Genomic DNA, 14,307 nt, shown 5'->3' on the forward strand with positions numbered 1-14,307 from the left:
CCTTCATGTGAGGGACTGGAATTGAGAGGTGTGCTGACAAGATGTACTTCCTGCAGAGGTTCCGGATCAGCTTTGAATTCGACAACGGACACGGCGACGATGCGTCCTGGCTTCATGCGCCCAAGACGGTTGCTTAGGGGCCACAATCGTCAACATCAAGAGCTTGTTCCAGCGTGGACGGTACAACCAAGTCTCACAGTCTAGCCGTGTCAGATGAAAACCGTCCTCCATCGCTCGTACAGTCACCACACCCTCCAACGCACTACTCCAGAAGTTTTCTTCCTCTTCCCACGATTCCTTGCACTGCCTGTTGCAAACACCAGCACCATCTCTCCGTTCGAAACCAGCGTTGTATTTCTGCGCCATTACCAAATGTATCTGCGCCCACGCCCCCGCCTACCTATCACACGAACCCCACCACCACTGCATGTTCCACAGCATCCACGAGTAATGAGGAAGGAGTTGTTGGAGGTGACACAGACGAGGTCTCTGCGAGCTCTTTTCATACTTGGCTTTCTCATTTCCCTGATACTTCGATACCCTCTGTTTTCCGCGAAGCGCTTTCTTGAGTAATGCGTTAGTTTTATTAGCAATATTACTGGTAAAATCATTGAACAATCTCATGAAATAATTATACCACGTTATGTATCCATGCTTTGACTCATGATCGCCCAGATATGACGATGTAGGATTATTTATATGCTTGAAGTGCGAGATGGTCGAAATGATATACATTGTGTATGTGTTGGGGAACTTTCCAAGTTCCTGGTCTCATACGAGCACACCTCATTGACTAAGGAACGATGATGTGTCACAGGGCCACCGTGTGATCGTATGGCCAATGAGTGAGCGGTGAATAAACATAATCGAAGGCAGAGTGCAATAATCATTCTTGGAAGGACATCGCCGGGAGATACGTCAAGGCCAGCAACGGCGGTGAAAGGTGAGGGGCTGGGTCTTCAACTGGGTGCAGAAGTCCACACGAATATCTCCCAGTATCATCATCACACATCGGCATAGCAGAAAGGTTGTAAAGTTAAAGGTTTTATTGGTATCTCATATCCATAATCATGGTGCTATCGTGAACCGGGCGAGAGTCGCAGTGCTCATCGCTCAAACCATAGTGGTATCGTTCTGAACCTTGTGATTGTTAGAAAGGTGTCAAGGAAGGACGGATGTAGACTACATACCGAAGTGAAATGTCGAACCGGTGCTCAGGTACTGAGTACTTAGATGGAGCGCTTGTTGGCCTCAGCGGAGCCCTCGTGCTTCTCCTGGTTCATCTTGTCGGAAGCAGCGTTCAGGGCACCGGAGGCACGGTCGGTGATGGAGTCCTGGCCGGGGACGTTGCCCTTAGCCTGCTGCTTGTTGGCCTCCTTGTTGGCCTCAGCGGACTGGCCCTGGACGGTCTCGGCGACGTAGTTGGCGGCGTTCTTGACAGAGTTGACGGCCTGGCCGACGATGCCCTCGTTGGGAGTGTTGGCGTTGGGAGCAGACATTTTGAAGTGTTTGGGGTTTGAGGGGTTTGGTTTGGAAGAAGTGGTAGTGTAGATGAGGTGATGAAGGCTTGTTGTGTGATGGAGGAAGCAAAGGGGAGACGGGTGAGGGTATTTATGTAGAGCAAGAGGGGTAGGTGAGGGAGGCTAGTGAGGGGCTGAGGGCTGAGCGCTAGGCTCCAACAGAGTGCAAACAAACATACGTCACTGTTTCCGGTGGTAAGTGACGTCACACAGGAGGGCCCATGGAATGAGGGCCAGACCACGCAAGCGCGATGGGGTACCCGCAGCCACGAACCATCACATGCAATGCACAAACCCACGCAAGAGAGTGGCACTTTTTGAAAATTCCGCTGTCGATCGTGGATAATCATGCAAATCGCGTCATGGGCGAATGGACAATCATCTGGCATTCGCTGCGTGCCTGAATGATGCCCCTCTATTGCCCCGCCGGTGACGTCAGGTCGTGTACCGCGGCTTGCTTCAAGACAGCAGCCCAACAAAGCACGCAAACGCTTGCCGCAAAGAAGCCACACTTAAGCTGTCACGCGCTCCTGTTTCAGCCCGAGGATAGGCGGTAGCCGCAGGAATGCAGGGCCAGCTGAGATCCGAGGGGGTCGGTTCCGGAAGGTGCTTGTTCCCGGAGGAGTCTACTCCGCTGGCGTTGCTGCATACTGTGGCCTGGAAGCAGACATGTTGCCATACTCTGACAGCCAACACGTCATACGTAGTCCTTATCGAGATGTCTCCACCCGGATCCAGTGACCTGGCAGATCCGCCAAGTGGGGGTAGCTGTAAGGACAGATCTTCTTCCCGTGCCTTGCTTGACTACATGTTGTGGACACATGTTACGTCTGCGTACGAAGATCAAACACCCACCAGCAAACGTACAAAACCAATCGCAGACACGGACACACAAGCATGATGGATTCAACCGTATGAAAAAGGGGATTAATTGCCGCTGTGAGCGGATGATCTAATACCTCTATGGTACCAAAAATCTAAACCGGGAAACTGGAAACGAGCGATGCGAAGGGAATCGTGACAGCGCCTGTACCAGCAAGCCCACTGCCACTCGTGCAGTCGTCCGTCGTTGGGTATCGTAACTTAAAGGATGGTACAATGCGGTCGGTGTCCCCGGCGCTTAGGCCTTCCAGTATGCGTCCGCGACCTTGGGCCAGGTCTCGGTGAATCGGGTGGGGCCATGCGCTGCCGTTCCTGTTGATCTTTGCGGATGATTTGCCTGCAGAGGTCGACAAAGGCTTCATCCACATTGGCTCTTCTCCGAGCACTGGTTTCAAAGTACGGTATGTTCCACTCACGGGAAATTGCAAAGGCGCGTGGGCGAGGCACTGCTCGGTCTTCTTCTAGATCTGACTTGTTGCCGATGAGGACCATGGGAACGTTGCTATCTTCCTTTATTCGTCGTATTTGCTCCCGAAGCTCTGCCAGTTCCCAGAACGACGATGCCGATGTTATGCTGAAGACGAGAAGGAACCCTTGACCGGTTTTCATATACAGTTCCCTATGGGGTGTAAGTCGTGAGCTGGCATGGGACTCAAATGGTGTATTACCTCATAGCAGCTGCTTATGGTTAGTCATGGGTCGCGTGTGTATGGGCGGCTGTAGATACTTACTGAACTGTTCGGTGCCTGCAGTGTCCAGGATCTCCAGAATGACATGACGGCCCTTCAGCGGGTCAGCAACAGGGTATTGCAGCAGGGTCGAAGCACACTCACGTCAACATCAAGCACCTTTCGGTATGAATCTTCAATGGTGGGATCGTAACTCTCTATCCATACATTCTGCACGAATTGCGCTGTGGACAAGTCAGCGCTGCTGTGGTGATGGCGAGTACTCGAGGCGGTAACCTTACCTGTTAGGCAGCTCTTCCCGACTCCACCTAAGGCGCCACTCTCGTCAGTTGTGACCTAGTTGCTGACGGTGTCTAACTAGCTTACCAGAACCTAGGACGACTATGTGGTACTCCCGTTGCGACATGCTTCAGATTTGCGTGGGCAGCTTGCTGCGAGGCCAGGAGGTTATTGACGAGAAGTGCTCCTCGCCTCCTGTGGCGGTGGGTGCCACAGAGGGATGAGCGGCTCAAAGCCGCCGCCGTCTAGCAAAGGCTAAGGAAGTCGACTCGTCGTGCTGCCTGGACACTGCGTCGGTCTGTACCAGAGGGCTGAGTCGGCGGTGCGCGTCGTACTGCGCTCTGGGCCAACCACACTCGTCAGCGCATCGATTTCCAAACCAAGCCACGTCCAATCAGACAAAAGCAGCCTCGAATGCAGCAGGCGACGAGCCACAGAGGCAAAGCGACTGCATGCATGCGCGGGGCAAGTTTGTGTAACGCACCTGTTTGACGCGCCGAGGTTGGGGGCTGGGGAAGATTTTTCCGTCACGTGAAGGTCGAGGTGGGAGAAGGAAACGGCGTCGCGATAATCAGGGAGCAAGCAGCGACAAAGAGGTAGCGAAGAAAGGCACATGCATGCAGTAGACTTGGTAGGGCTTAGCAGGAGATATGCCAGGTGTTCGGCTCTGGGGTGCAGCCCGTACAGCCCGTAATTATGCCAAAAAACAAAGCGCCGAGATGCTGCGAGAGAGAGGGAGACGAGGTCGTCGCGGCCAGTCGCGAAACGAAGCCAGGGCGCCGGGACAAGCTCCAATCTATGATAGCGTGGCCCTCTGGTCGAGTCGTGCACAAGAAGGGTTCGCAAGGCTGTCGAGCAAGCATCCTGTCGACGTAATAATCGCCCATGGAGAGCCTCCCGCTTCCCCGACGCCGCCTGAACTGAGTCGTGAAGAGCCTGGGCTGGCGGTTTGGGTTAGGGAGCAGGGCATCCAATAAGGGTCCCGTGATCTGGAGCAGGCCGGGCACGTGCGCCCTGGCACTGCAGACGTGTGAGGGCAGCCGACACAGGGCGCATGGGAGCCGAACGACGACGACGCCGACGACAAGCTCCAATTCCACCCGACCATGCGTTTTAGTGCTGCTGTCGCCATTGCAGCATGTCTCGCGCCGGCTGCGGCCATCTTCGAGGACGATGCCTACCACATTGATTTCCACTATGCCCTGCTAGGCCTTCCTGCCCCAGAGGCCACCTTCTTCCAGAAGCCCTATGCGGGCTCCAAGGCATCGCTCCTGTACTCGATATCCCAGAACCAGACCATCGGCGCCATCAACCCCAAGGATGGCGCGCTCGTGTGGCGGCAGCACCTGGCCTCGCAGCCCGGCCACCGCGGACATTTGCGTTCAGGCAACGAGCAGGACACCGTAATCAGCGCCGTTGGAGACCGCGTCACGTCGTGGAGCGCTTCCGACGGCCGTCTCGTGTGGGACACCAGCCTCGGCGGGGCTGCAGTCGAGGATCTGGAGATACTAGAGCAGGAAGATGGCATGACCATCAGCGCGGCCAAAGACGCCATTGTCCTGGCTACCGATAGCAGCAACAGTGTCAAGAGGCTTGACGGCAAGACTGGGCGCGTCAAGTGGACGTACGAGGACGCGAGGTGGCTATACCAACCAATGGCAAGATAACAAACACTGACAGTCCACAGCGGAGACACGCCTTTCCAGGTCTCGACCTCGCCGACTACCGTCTACTACATCGCCCTCCACACGCCCATGCTTGGAGGCTCCAAGCTCCGAGTCACGTCGCTCAACCCCATCACAGGAAAGAAGCTCGACCAGTACACCCTCAACTCGGACACTGAGATCTCCTCGCGCGACCGAATCCTCTTCGCCGGAGCCAACACGGCTGCCCCACTATTGGCGTGGACCGACAAGGCGAACAAGGTGCTGAAAGTCAACATAATCGGAACCAAAGCTGTGTCGACTTTCAACACGCCAGGTGACGAAGTCATCGAGAACATCGTTCTCCATGCGCCCAACCACATCAATTCGCTTGCCCACTTCCTCGTCGAGTACCAGACTGCCATCGGCCATTCTGCTGAGGTCTACCACGTCGATCTCAACAAGCAGACCGTCTCCAAGGCCTATAGCCTCCCAGAGCTGAGGACCAAGGGAACTTTTACTACAAGCACATCCGATGCCAACGTTTACTTCACGAGGGTTACCGAAGACGAGGTGACAGTTTTCTCTTCCGTCTCGCACGGTGTCTTGGGTCGCTGGACTGTCAAAGGCTCTCCGGCACTTGCGGGCGCCTTCCCTGTGCATGGCCAATCTGAAGTTGTTGTGAAGTCAGGAGCCGCCAGCGCTGTGCGATCGGCCGTTCTGTACTCCAACGGACAGTGGGCACTCCTGCGAAACGATGAAGTCGCTTGGACCCGGCCCGAATTCTTGTCTGGCGCAGTCTCCGCAGTCTGGGCCGGTCTGCCCGAACAGGAGGCCCTGGCACAAGCACTTGCCGACGAAAGCCATCGCAACCCTGTCTCCGCTTATATCCACCGTGTGCAGAGGCACCTCCAGGATCTGCAATACTTCCCGGCGTGGGCGCAGAGCATTCCCCAGCGCCTCTTGAGTAGTGTGCTTGGCAAGACAAAGGAGACAACAGTCGACGACATTCAACAAGACACTTTTGGTTTCCACAAGCTTGTTATCGTCGCCACCAAGGCGGGTCGCCTTGCTGCCCTCGATGTTGGTTCGCGAGGGAAGGTGATGTGGAACGTGGACCTTGGCCAATTCGCGCCCGACACGAGCTTCCAACACCCAACTCTCAAGGCTCACAGCGGTTATGTTGAAGTGAAAGACGCCAGCTTCCAGGGGTCAATGTTCATCAATTCGACAACTGGTGGCCTCATCACTTCCGACAAAATCAAGCTTGAGCCTTCGCTAGTTGCTGAGGGGCAAAGCCTTATTTCGTTTACCTTGGTTGACGGCACTCTGAAAGGATACCTGGAAAGCCAGCCTGGTTCCGAACCAGTATGGAGCTTTACGCCACCTGTCGAGGAGAAGATTGCCAGCTATGTCGCTCGCCCGATCAAGGACCCTGTTGCCTCTATTGGCAAAGTACTAGGCGACAGGAGGGTACTGTACAAGTACCTGAACCCAAACCTCGTCCTAGTCACAACAGTGGTGGAATCTGCGCGATCCGCATCCGTCTATTTGCTTGATTCTGCATCTGGACAAGTACTACATACTATGTCACACAACGATGTCGATACCACACGACCCATTCCAGCCACAATCTCAGAGAACTGGTTCGCGTATGCGCTGACTATCGATGCTGCATCTGGCGCTTCTTCTCGCGGCTACCAACTCGTCGTCTCTGACCTTTACGAATCCCCGCTTCCCGACGACAGGGGTCCATTAGGTGCTTCGTCTAACTCTTCTACCGTGAAACCCTCGGGTTCGAACGGCGACGCTGCGAAGCCTTATGTACTATCGCAGAGCTATCAAGTACCAGCAGAGATTACACACATGAGTGTCACACAGACCAGACAGGGCATCACCAGTCGTGAGCTCCTCGTCACTTTACCCGCACTCAACGCTATAGTTGGCATTCCACGCATGGTGATTGATCCTCGCCGACCCGTCGGTCGTGAGCCTACTGCGCAGGAAGCGTCTGAAGGTCTGGTCAAGTACACACCCCTCATCAACTTCGACCCGAAGTGGCACCTTACCCACAAGTACGAAGTCTTGGGTATCGAAGATATCATCACAAGTGAGAGCGGAATCGAGAGTACTAGTCTGGTCTTTGCCTATGGTTTGGATATCTTCGGAACACGAGTTGCACCCAGTTTCTCGTTCGATATCCTGGGCAAGGGCTTCAACAAGATTTCTATGCTTCTGACCGTTGTTGGACTGTTTGTCGGGGTCTTGTTCGTTGCGCCTTTGGTAAGTCCACCCTCTCTACACTTCTGTACATTGTTGTGTTACATGATGTACTAATCAGCACTCCAGGTCAAGCGGAAGCAGATCAACACCATGTGGACGACACTATGATCGGCTATCTAACGATAGCTTCGTAAGAGAAGCAGCATCGAACATATTCAGGTCTCGAAGAGACTTGATAAACCTGCAAACACGCTTGGTGCTCACGCTGCAGAGCTGCGCCAGCATGACAGCTCCCATGATCAGCACGGCTTACTGAGCCCTCTTGATCGAGGTCACGATACCTCATAAAGCGCACGTTGAAATGAATAATCAAGTCAATGCTCATTTTTTGACACTCAATTGTGATGATGTAATGCATGACGGCTGTACCCGCATATACATATGACCTTATCTCCGTTCATCTCCATGCAGGAAATTGACGGGCACGTTTGTACCTTTCTCCAATGACGTCGAGCAGAGGTAAAACGGGTGGAGAAATCACGCTATAAGCTTAGAAGCTAGCAAGACGATTTGTTCATCACGGAGATAACAACGGCGACTAGACGTCAGGCACAATGATGCAAGTGCCGTTGTGGATTGCTGTGGAGATCTGCGTATATATACCACTAACCGTGCTGCTAATGTGGGGAACAGTGTAATACACAACTCTCTATCTTCATCGGCTTGTACTACCTCAATACTCATCACAGCAAAGACCGATCGTGCGACCAACAGCTAAACAACCCGCATACTACCTACACTCTTCCCATCTACCAATACACACACCAAACCGCCCAAACCATGACCGACCAAAAACGCTACACCAATAAACTTACCGACTCGCGCATCCTCGTGATTGGCGGTACATCCGGCCTCGGCTACAGCGTCGCAGAAGCCTGTCTCGAAAATGGCGCTCTAGTAACCATCAGCTCCTCCAACCTATCTCGCATCGATGCCGCTGTATCCAAACTCAAAACCGCGTATCCCTCTGCCGCTGACCCCAAAAACCCGCGCATCAGGGGGCTTGCCGTTGACCTAGGCAAGCCAGACACGCTAGAAGAAGAGTTGAAGACGCTGTTGGAGAAGACAGTGGAGAGCATGCCGGAGAGCAAGTTGGATCACGTTGTTTTTACTGCGGGGGATAAGTTGGCGGATATCAAGTTGGGAGATATGGTGTGTTGATGTCTTTTTTACCTCTTCTCACATCTCCGTATCGGTGTACACGATATGGCTAACAGCATCTCCAGACGATGCAAAACATCCTTGCAGCTGGCCAAATCCGTTTCTTCGCGCCCTTGCTCCTGGCAAAACACCTCCCGCACTACCTTGTCCAAAGCTACAAATCTTCCTACACCATCACCACAGGCGCTGTATCCGAAAAGCCAATTCCCAACTGGAGCGTTATTGGCGCGTATGCTGGTGGACTACACTCCATGGTGCGCAATTTGGCTCTCGATATGAAGCCCATTCGCGTTAATGGCGTGAGCCCGGGCGCGGTGGACACGGAGATGTGGGATCATCACGGCGAGGAGAAGAAGCAGGAGATTATGCGGGGCATGGAGAGTAGGATGGCGACGGGGCGGGTGGGGAGGCCGGAGGATGTGGCCGAGACGTTTTTGGGGTTGTTGAGGGACTATAATGTTGACGGGACGATGGTTAGGACGGATGGCGGGGGTATGCTGATGTGAGGTTTTGGTTAAGTAATTGAATGTATTTCCCTTGGGGCTGTATCTCATAGATATCTCACCTCCTCGGAATAATGTCCTCAAGATGACCTCTCAGGATGACCCGTCAGAGTGAGTCCGCAAGATAACAATCTCCTCTGGTCGCAAGGAAGAGAAGCTTCAATCCTCCGTGCTCCTAACCAAAACCCTCAATCCCTTACTCTCCAGCTTCGCAACCGGAATGAAGAAATCATGACCCAACTCCACATCGCTTACATCACTCTCATGGAGTTCAAACTTGTACTTCCGAAACAGCATACCTAGCGTGAGGTACAGCTCCACATATGCCAGATTGATACCGAGACAATTGCGCGTACCGCGACCGAAAGAAACCATGAAGCGCTCAAGCGGAATGCCATCTGCGGTCTTGGGATCGTTGAGCCAGCGCTCTGGGATGAAGGTGCGGGAAGACGGAAACAGGGTTTCGTCGTGGGAGACTTCGGGGATGGTCATGGACTGTGGGGGTGGGGTTAGTTCGGATGCGATGGGAAGATGGATCATGAAGGAGGGTAATGACTTACGATGCAAGTATCTGCGGGGATGACCCACTCTTTGTACTGCAAAGGCGTCTTGTGTGTCCTGGGGTTTCTGGCACTCAGGCCGTATGACATGCGCGCGGTCTCCATGATGATGGCTTTGAAATACGGCATTCTTTCCAATGGGCCCAGCTCCAGTTTGTCTCTGTTGGGAAAAGCTTCTACGAGCTCTTTGTGCAGGCGCTCGTAGATGCGTGGGGTGCTGATGATGTGGAACGCGGCTGTGGACAGGGAGAAGGCGGTTGTCTCTACGCCGCCTCCAATAATGATTTGCGCTTCATCCTCGAGACGTTTTTGGGTTTTGTCAGAGTCTGGTAGCTTAGAGGCGACAATCTCTTGAAAGATGGTCTTCTTCGCATCATTGGATTTGATGTCCTCGCCTTGAAGGGTGCGCGCAATGTGAGTTCGGTTATCCTGACTCGCATGTTAGACTCAACACGGTATAGATGCAGTGCTGTGCCGCATACCTGCTTGAACTTGAGCACTGGCTTCACTGCTGGCTGCAGCCAGCCGCTGATACGGTCAGGGATACAGTCGAGAATCTGCAAAAAACCATGTCAGTTCCACGTGTGACTGGTGCACATCTTGAATGATCTAAATATAACCCACGGGAAGTATCATGGGGAACTGCGTGGCGATGTGACCCACACCGCCAACCCGAATAAAAGCATCATGGAATGACTCGAATTCAGGATGCTTGAGCTGGTTGTAGTTGAAGCCGAAGAAGTAGTCCATGATGATGTCGCCTGTCAGGGCGGGGAAGGCATGGGATAGGTTAAGCGGCTCTGCGCGAGCCTCAAACTCTTGCATGCGCACGGAGAGGGTGTCGACATGGCGGTGGATGATGTGTATGAAGTCGAGGATTGAGCGGCGTGAGAACCTGACAACAGGCGTTAATCGTGCCGAGGTGCTGTGCACTACATGTTGAAGCACCTACATGGGAGCCAACGCAGCACGGCGTCGCTTGTGCTGCTCCGCGTTGACGGTCGGCAGCAGGCCGCCTGCACACCCAAACCTCTTGTCCCAACCCTCCTTGTCGAGGTGGACGTTCTTGGCGTAGACTTGGTCGTAAAAGTATGGGTCTCGTATGTGCAGTTCATCAGGCGTCACTCTTACAATAGGGCCATAGACATCGTGGAGCTTGGAGATTTGCTTCGAGTACTGCCCCTTGTGGACAATTTCGTAGTAGCCCTCGTACCAGCTTGTGGCTGCCGCAATCCTGGGGCCAGGAAAGCGGGATAGTGGATGGCAATATAGGCGGTAAAAGACACGTGCGAGGAGGTACACAAAGTACGCCAGCAGACGCAGAGCGGGAAGAGACATGACGGCTGGCTGTCAGAGAGGCAGTAAGTCGATCAGGCGGCGAAGCGCTCTTTAGAGAGCAGAGTGCGCTCCTACATGTCGCTAAGGCATGTGGTGTTTGCAGACTGATTATGGAATGGGGTGCGTTTGACCCGGCATCCTGGATCCTACGGCATGGCCGACGAAAGTAGAGAGGTGGAAGATATAAGGCGAGGCCTGACCCCGCGAGTGCAAACGCTCTTGGAAAAGAACTGGAACACAGCATGTCAGCCCCGCAGGATCCAACAGCCGAGGGCAACCTGCAATCCGTTCTGCATCTCGACGTCGACACGGCCAACAACAGCGATAGCGATTCGGCATTCGGCGGCGAATCCACGGCATCCACGTCCATCGCATCGACTATCCTCAACTATGAATACTCCAATGGACGGCGATACCACGGCTACCGGTCCGGCTCGTACATTTTACCGAATGGTCAGTCCCAAGTGTACGAAGTGCATGTGAGACCAATGCTGACTTTGTACCTCCACCTCTGCAGACGAACAGGAGCAAGACCGCCTCGATCTCCTCCACCACATCTTCCTCCTCATCCTAGGCGGCAAGCTCTACGATGCACCCATCCCGCCTGCGCCCCAGCGCGTGCTCGACATCGGCACCGGCACCGGCATCTGGGCCATAGACTTCGCCGATGAGCACCCAGGAGCACAGGTCATAGGCACTGATCTCAGTCCCATCCAGCCAACGTGGGTGCCGCCCAACGTCAAGTTCTACATTGACGATGCCGAGTCGGAATGGGTCTACAGCCCCGACGAGGCCTTTGACTTCATCCACTGCCGAACCATGTCTGGCAGCATCTCCGACTGGGACAAGCTGGTGCGGCAGACGTACACGCACACTAAGCCCGGTGGTTGGGTAGAGTTTCAAGAGCCGCTTGCGTTGTGTGAGTGTGACGACGGGACCATGGAGCTGGCAACCGACATGCTCAAGGTAAGGTTTGACTGTACGAAGTGCCCGTGAGACATATGCTGACTTCGTACCTCTATCTCTAGTGGCAGGAGTTGTGCCACGCTGCCGCTAAAACGTGGGGAAGGGACATCACGGCCGGGGATAGCCTGAAGCAGCGGATGACGGATGCAGGGTTCATCGATGTTCACGAGAAGCTCATCAAGGTATGTCTACCCTCTTCCCCTACACTATGCCGTTTACGAGGCTAATGCGGTGCCTGTAGATCCCTATCGGCCCTTGGGCCAAAGACGCGAAAATGAAGGAAATCGGCCGCTACCAGCGCGAACACATGTCCATGGGCATCGAGCCTTACACTCTCGGTCTCTTAGGCAAGGTCATGGGCTGGAGTGAGTCCGAGTGCCGTGTCATGATTGCCAAGGTGGTCGCGGATATCAGGAGGAAGGATGTGCATATGTATATCCGCTTCTACTTTACTCACGGACGAAAGCCGACGTGAGGGCTATATAGCCAGTATATATGATACCAGTCAATTACATTCGTCGCTTAACTCGCGTGAGCGCCCTTTCAACAACGGTCCTCCCTAGTTGAGGTATACTCTGGCCACCGTATATTTCCTGGTCATTCTCGTCTTGCTCGCCCTCTACACTAGCGGGTACGACTCTGACCTCGTACTGTCGCGGCGGATCCCTCAGACCCGGCCAGATATCCAAGGGCAGGAAATCACCCTGAGCCACGGTAAACTGCTCCCTTGCACGTTCATCCTCGAGGCGTATCCTATCTAGCTCCTTTTGCGCTTCCTCAGCCTTCCGTTTGGCCTTTTCGTGCCGCCTCCGTCGTGACGACACCTCAACGAGGAGTTCGGCGTAGGCCAGGTCGAAGCGTTCGAAGAAGTCGCGCTGGCTCTCCCACTCGTCGATGCCGCTGAGCAGGCTAGGCCGTGTGTCTTCCAGCCATGAGGCATAGAAGGAGCGTGAGGTCACAATGTGCTCTTTGACTTGGCCAGTGATTTGCGACATCATCTCGAGTATCTTGGACAGGGCTGACGACTCGCTGCGGACATGGCGGATGTGATTCTCGATTTGGCCCAGGAGGAAGGTCATCTCAGAGCCTCGCTCCTGTATCTCGGTCACGACGTCTTCCACCTCCTGCGCGTCCTTTTGCAAGACGTTGAGCATGTCGCGGCGCTCATCTTCGCTCATGGGCTCGGGAGGCGCGGCACCGTTATCCTCAGAGTGGACTGGCGCATCCCCCGTTGCTTGGGTGGCAGCAGCGGAACCTCCTTCTGTATGGCGCAAGGCTGTTATGCACAGGTCGTAGTGCTGGACAAGCGACTGGAATGCCTGCGCAGCCTCTTTTGCGTGGCCCTCAAGATTATGGTATAGGCTGGGTATAGGACTCGGTGTGGACGTGGACACGGGTGTCATGGGCACGTTCTCGATGGAGGAGTAGAGGTTGTCCAGACAAGTATCGAAGACATGAGAGCTCTCGTCGAGCGTGGCATGGGCATCGTTGTAGCGGTCTATGCAGGCGCGCAGTGTGGACTGCAGGTTGGAGACGGTGGCGCTGTCGATGAAGTCGTAGAGATGTTTCTGGGGAGTGCCCGGAGGCTGCAGGGCGCCTTCAATGGGCGTGTCGCGCAGGACGGCGAGGGTAGAGTTGACACCGGCAAAGGAGGCGTCGACGTCGTGGAGCAGCTGCTTGAACTCGGCCTGCACTTCCGACTCGACCACGTCTACGCCGCGGCGGACGGCTTCCAGGGCATCCACCTGCTGCTCGACGAGGTTGCGGATGGCCGTGTTCTTGGCGGAAACGACAGCGTTCTCTTCGAGCAGGTCACGTGCCGTGTTGACGATGTCGGTGGCGCGCCATAGGACCGTCTGGGTGTTGAGGGAGCGTTTGGCGGCGACAAAGTGCTTGACGAGATGCTCGAGCGTGAGCGACTGGGCGTGGTCGTGGTCCAGCGACGTCCTAGAGGCAGCGCTGCTGGTGGGAGAGGCGGGCGAGGGTGGAGGGGCCATCGTGTCGGCGGCCACGGCAGCGGGTGTTGGGCATAGTGGCAGCGGTGCCGGTCGAGTGGGAGTTCGCGATGCGAGGCTCGTGATGGTGAATGATGGCATGCGCAACTAGAGATGGCCCGAGCGGCTGCATGGGGGGGTGCAAGCGTGCCAGGGTCCACAGGGCTGCGGAGACATTGGCGGCATTGCGTGCTGAAGATGCTATCCAAGCCTGCCATTGCGCCATTCCACCTCTTCGTGCGCCCAAACTCTGTCGCTCGCTAGCATATTTATGCGCAACGTGCCATCGAGTCGCCGTTACATCCGCACAGTCTGCCGCCTGTTGGACCAGCGACCTGGGCTTCGCACGCGATATCGCCCCGGAATCTCGACAGCCCTCGCATCTTGCCGCAGCCCATGAATTGACCATGGCGTCGCAAACCACCCACGCCACCACCGCTCCTCCCCGACCAAGACGTCTTTCATGGCGCCCCCGAGACTCGTCGCCTG

At 55.0% G+C, this 14,307-nt stretch overlaps 6 protein-coding genes across 6 annotated transcripts; 3 read left to right on the plus strand and 3 right to left on the minus strand.

The window, feature by feature from the left end:
- Positions 1–1,229: 1,229 nt before the first annotated feature.
- J4E83_001549 (uncharacterized protein) lies at positions 1,230–1,499 on the minus strand (the record flags this gene model as incomplete). The annotated part of the gene is made up of 1 exon (XM_049328505.1): positions 1,230–1,499. The coding sequence occupies one exon, from the start codon at positions 1,497–1,499 to the stop codon at positions 1,230–1,232; it is 270 nt and encodes an 89-aa protein (XP_049193023.1).
- A 2,977-nt stretch (positions 1,500–4,476) lies between these two features.
- Positions 4,477–7,350, plus strand: J4E83_001550 (uncharacterized protein; the record flags this gene model as incomplete). The annotated part of the gene is made up of 2 exons (XM_049328506.1): positions 4,477–5,009; positions 5,058–7,350. 2 exons carry the CDS (start codon positions 4,477–4,479, stop codon positions 7,348–7,350), a joined length of 2,826 nt encoding a protein of 941 aa, XP_049193024.1.
- Positions 7,351–7,850: 500 nt separating this feature from the next.
- On the plus strand, positions 7,851–8,457 carry J4E83_001551 (uncharacterized protein; the record flags this gene model as incomplete). Its single annotated transcript, XM_049328507.1, has 2 exons — positions 7,851–7,859; positions 8,011–8,457. 2 exons carry the CDS (start codon positions 7,851–7,853, stop codon positions 8,455–8,457), a joined length of 456 nt encoding a protein of 151 aa, XP_049193025.1.
- Positions 8,458–9,119: 662 nt separating this feature from the next.
- J4E83_001552 (uncharacterized protein) lies at positions 9,120–10,858 on the minus strand (the record flags this gene model as incomplete). The annotated part of the gene is made up of 5 exons (XM_049328508.1): positions 9,120–9,455; positions 9,521–9,949; positions 10,003–10,077; positions 10,145–10,415; positions 10,473–10,858. 5 exons carry the CDS (start codon positions 10,856–10,858, stop codon positions 9,120–9,122), a joined length of 1,497 nt encoding a protein of 498 aa, XP_049193026.1.
- A 242-nt stretch (positions 10,859–11,100) lies between these two features.
- J4E83_001553 (uncharacterized protein) lies at positions 11,101–12,299 on the plus strand (the record flags this gene model as incomplete). The annotated part of the gene is made up of 4 exons (XM_049328509.1): positions 11,101–11,311; positions 11,376–11,824; positions 11,887–12,006; positions 12,066–12,299. 4 exons carry the CDS (start codon positions 11,101–11,103, stop codon positions 12,297–12,299), a joined length of 1,014 nt encoding a protein of 337 aa, XP_049193027.1.
- A 34-nt stretch (positions 12,300–12,333) lies between these two features.
- Positions 12,334–13,821, minus strand: J4E83_001554 (uncharacterized protein; the record flags this gene model as incomplete). Its single annotated transcript, XM_049328510.1, has 1 exon — positions 12,334–13,821. One exon carries the CDS (start codon positions 13,819–13,821, stop codon positions 12,334–12,336), a length of 1,488 nt encoding a protein of 495 aa, XP_049193028.1.
- Between the last annotated feature and the right edge of the window lie 486 nt (positions 13,822–14,307).

The sequence above is a fragment of the Alternaria metachromatica genome (assembly GCF_023757995.1).
Source record: "Alternaria metachromatica strain BMP 0045 chromosome Unknown scaffold_2, whole genome shotgun sequence".
In the NCBI taxonomy this organism is placed as follows: Eukaryota; Fungi; Ascomycota; class Dothideomycetes; order Pleosporales; family Pleosporaceae; genus Alternaria; species Alternaria metachromatica.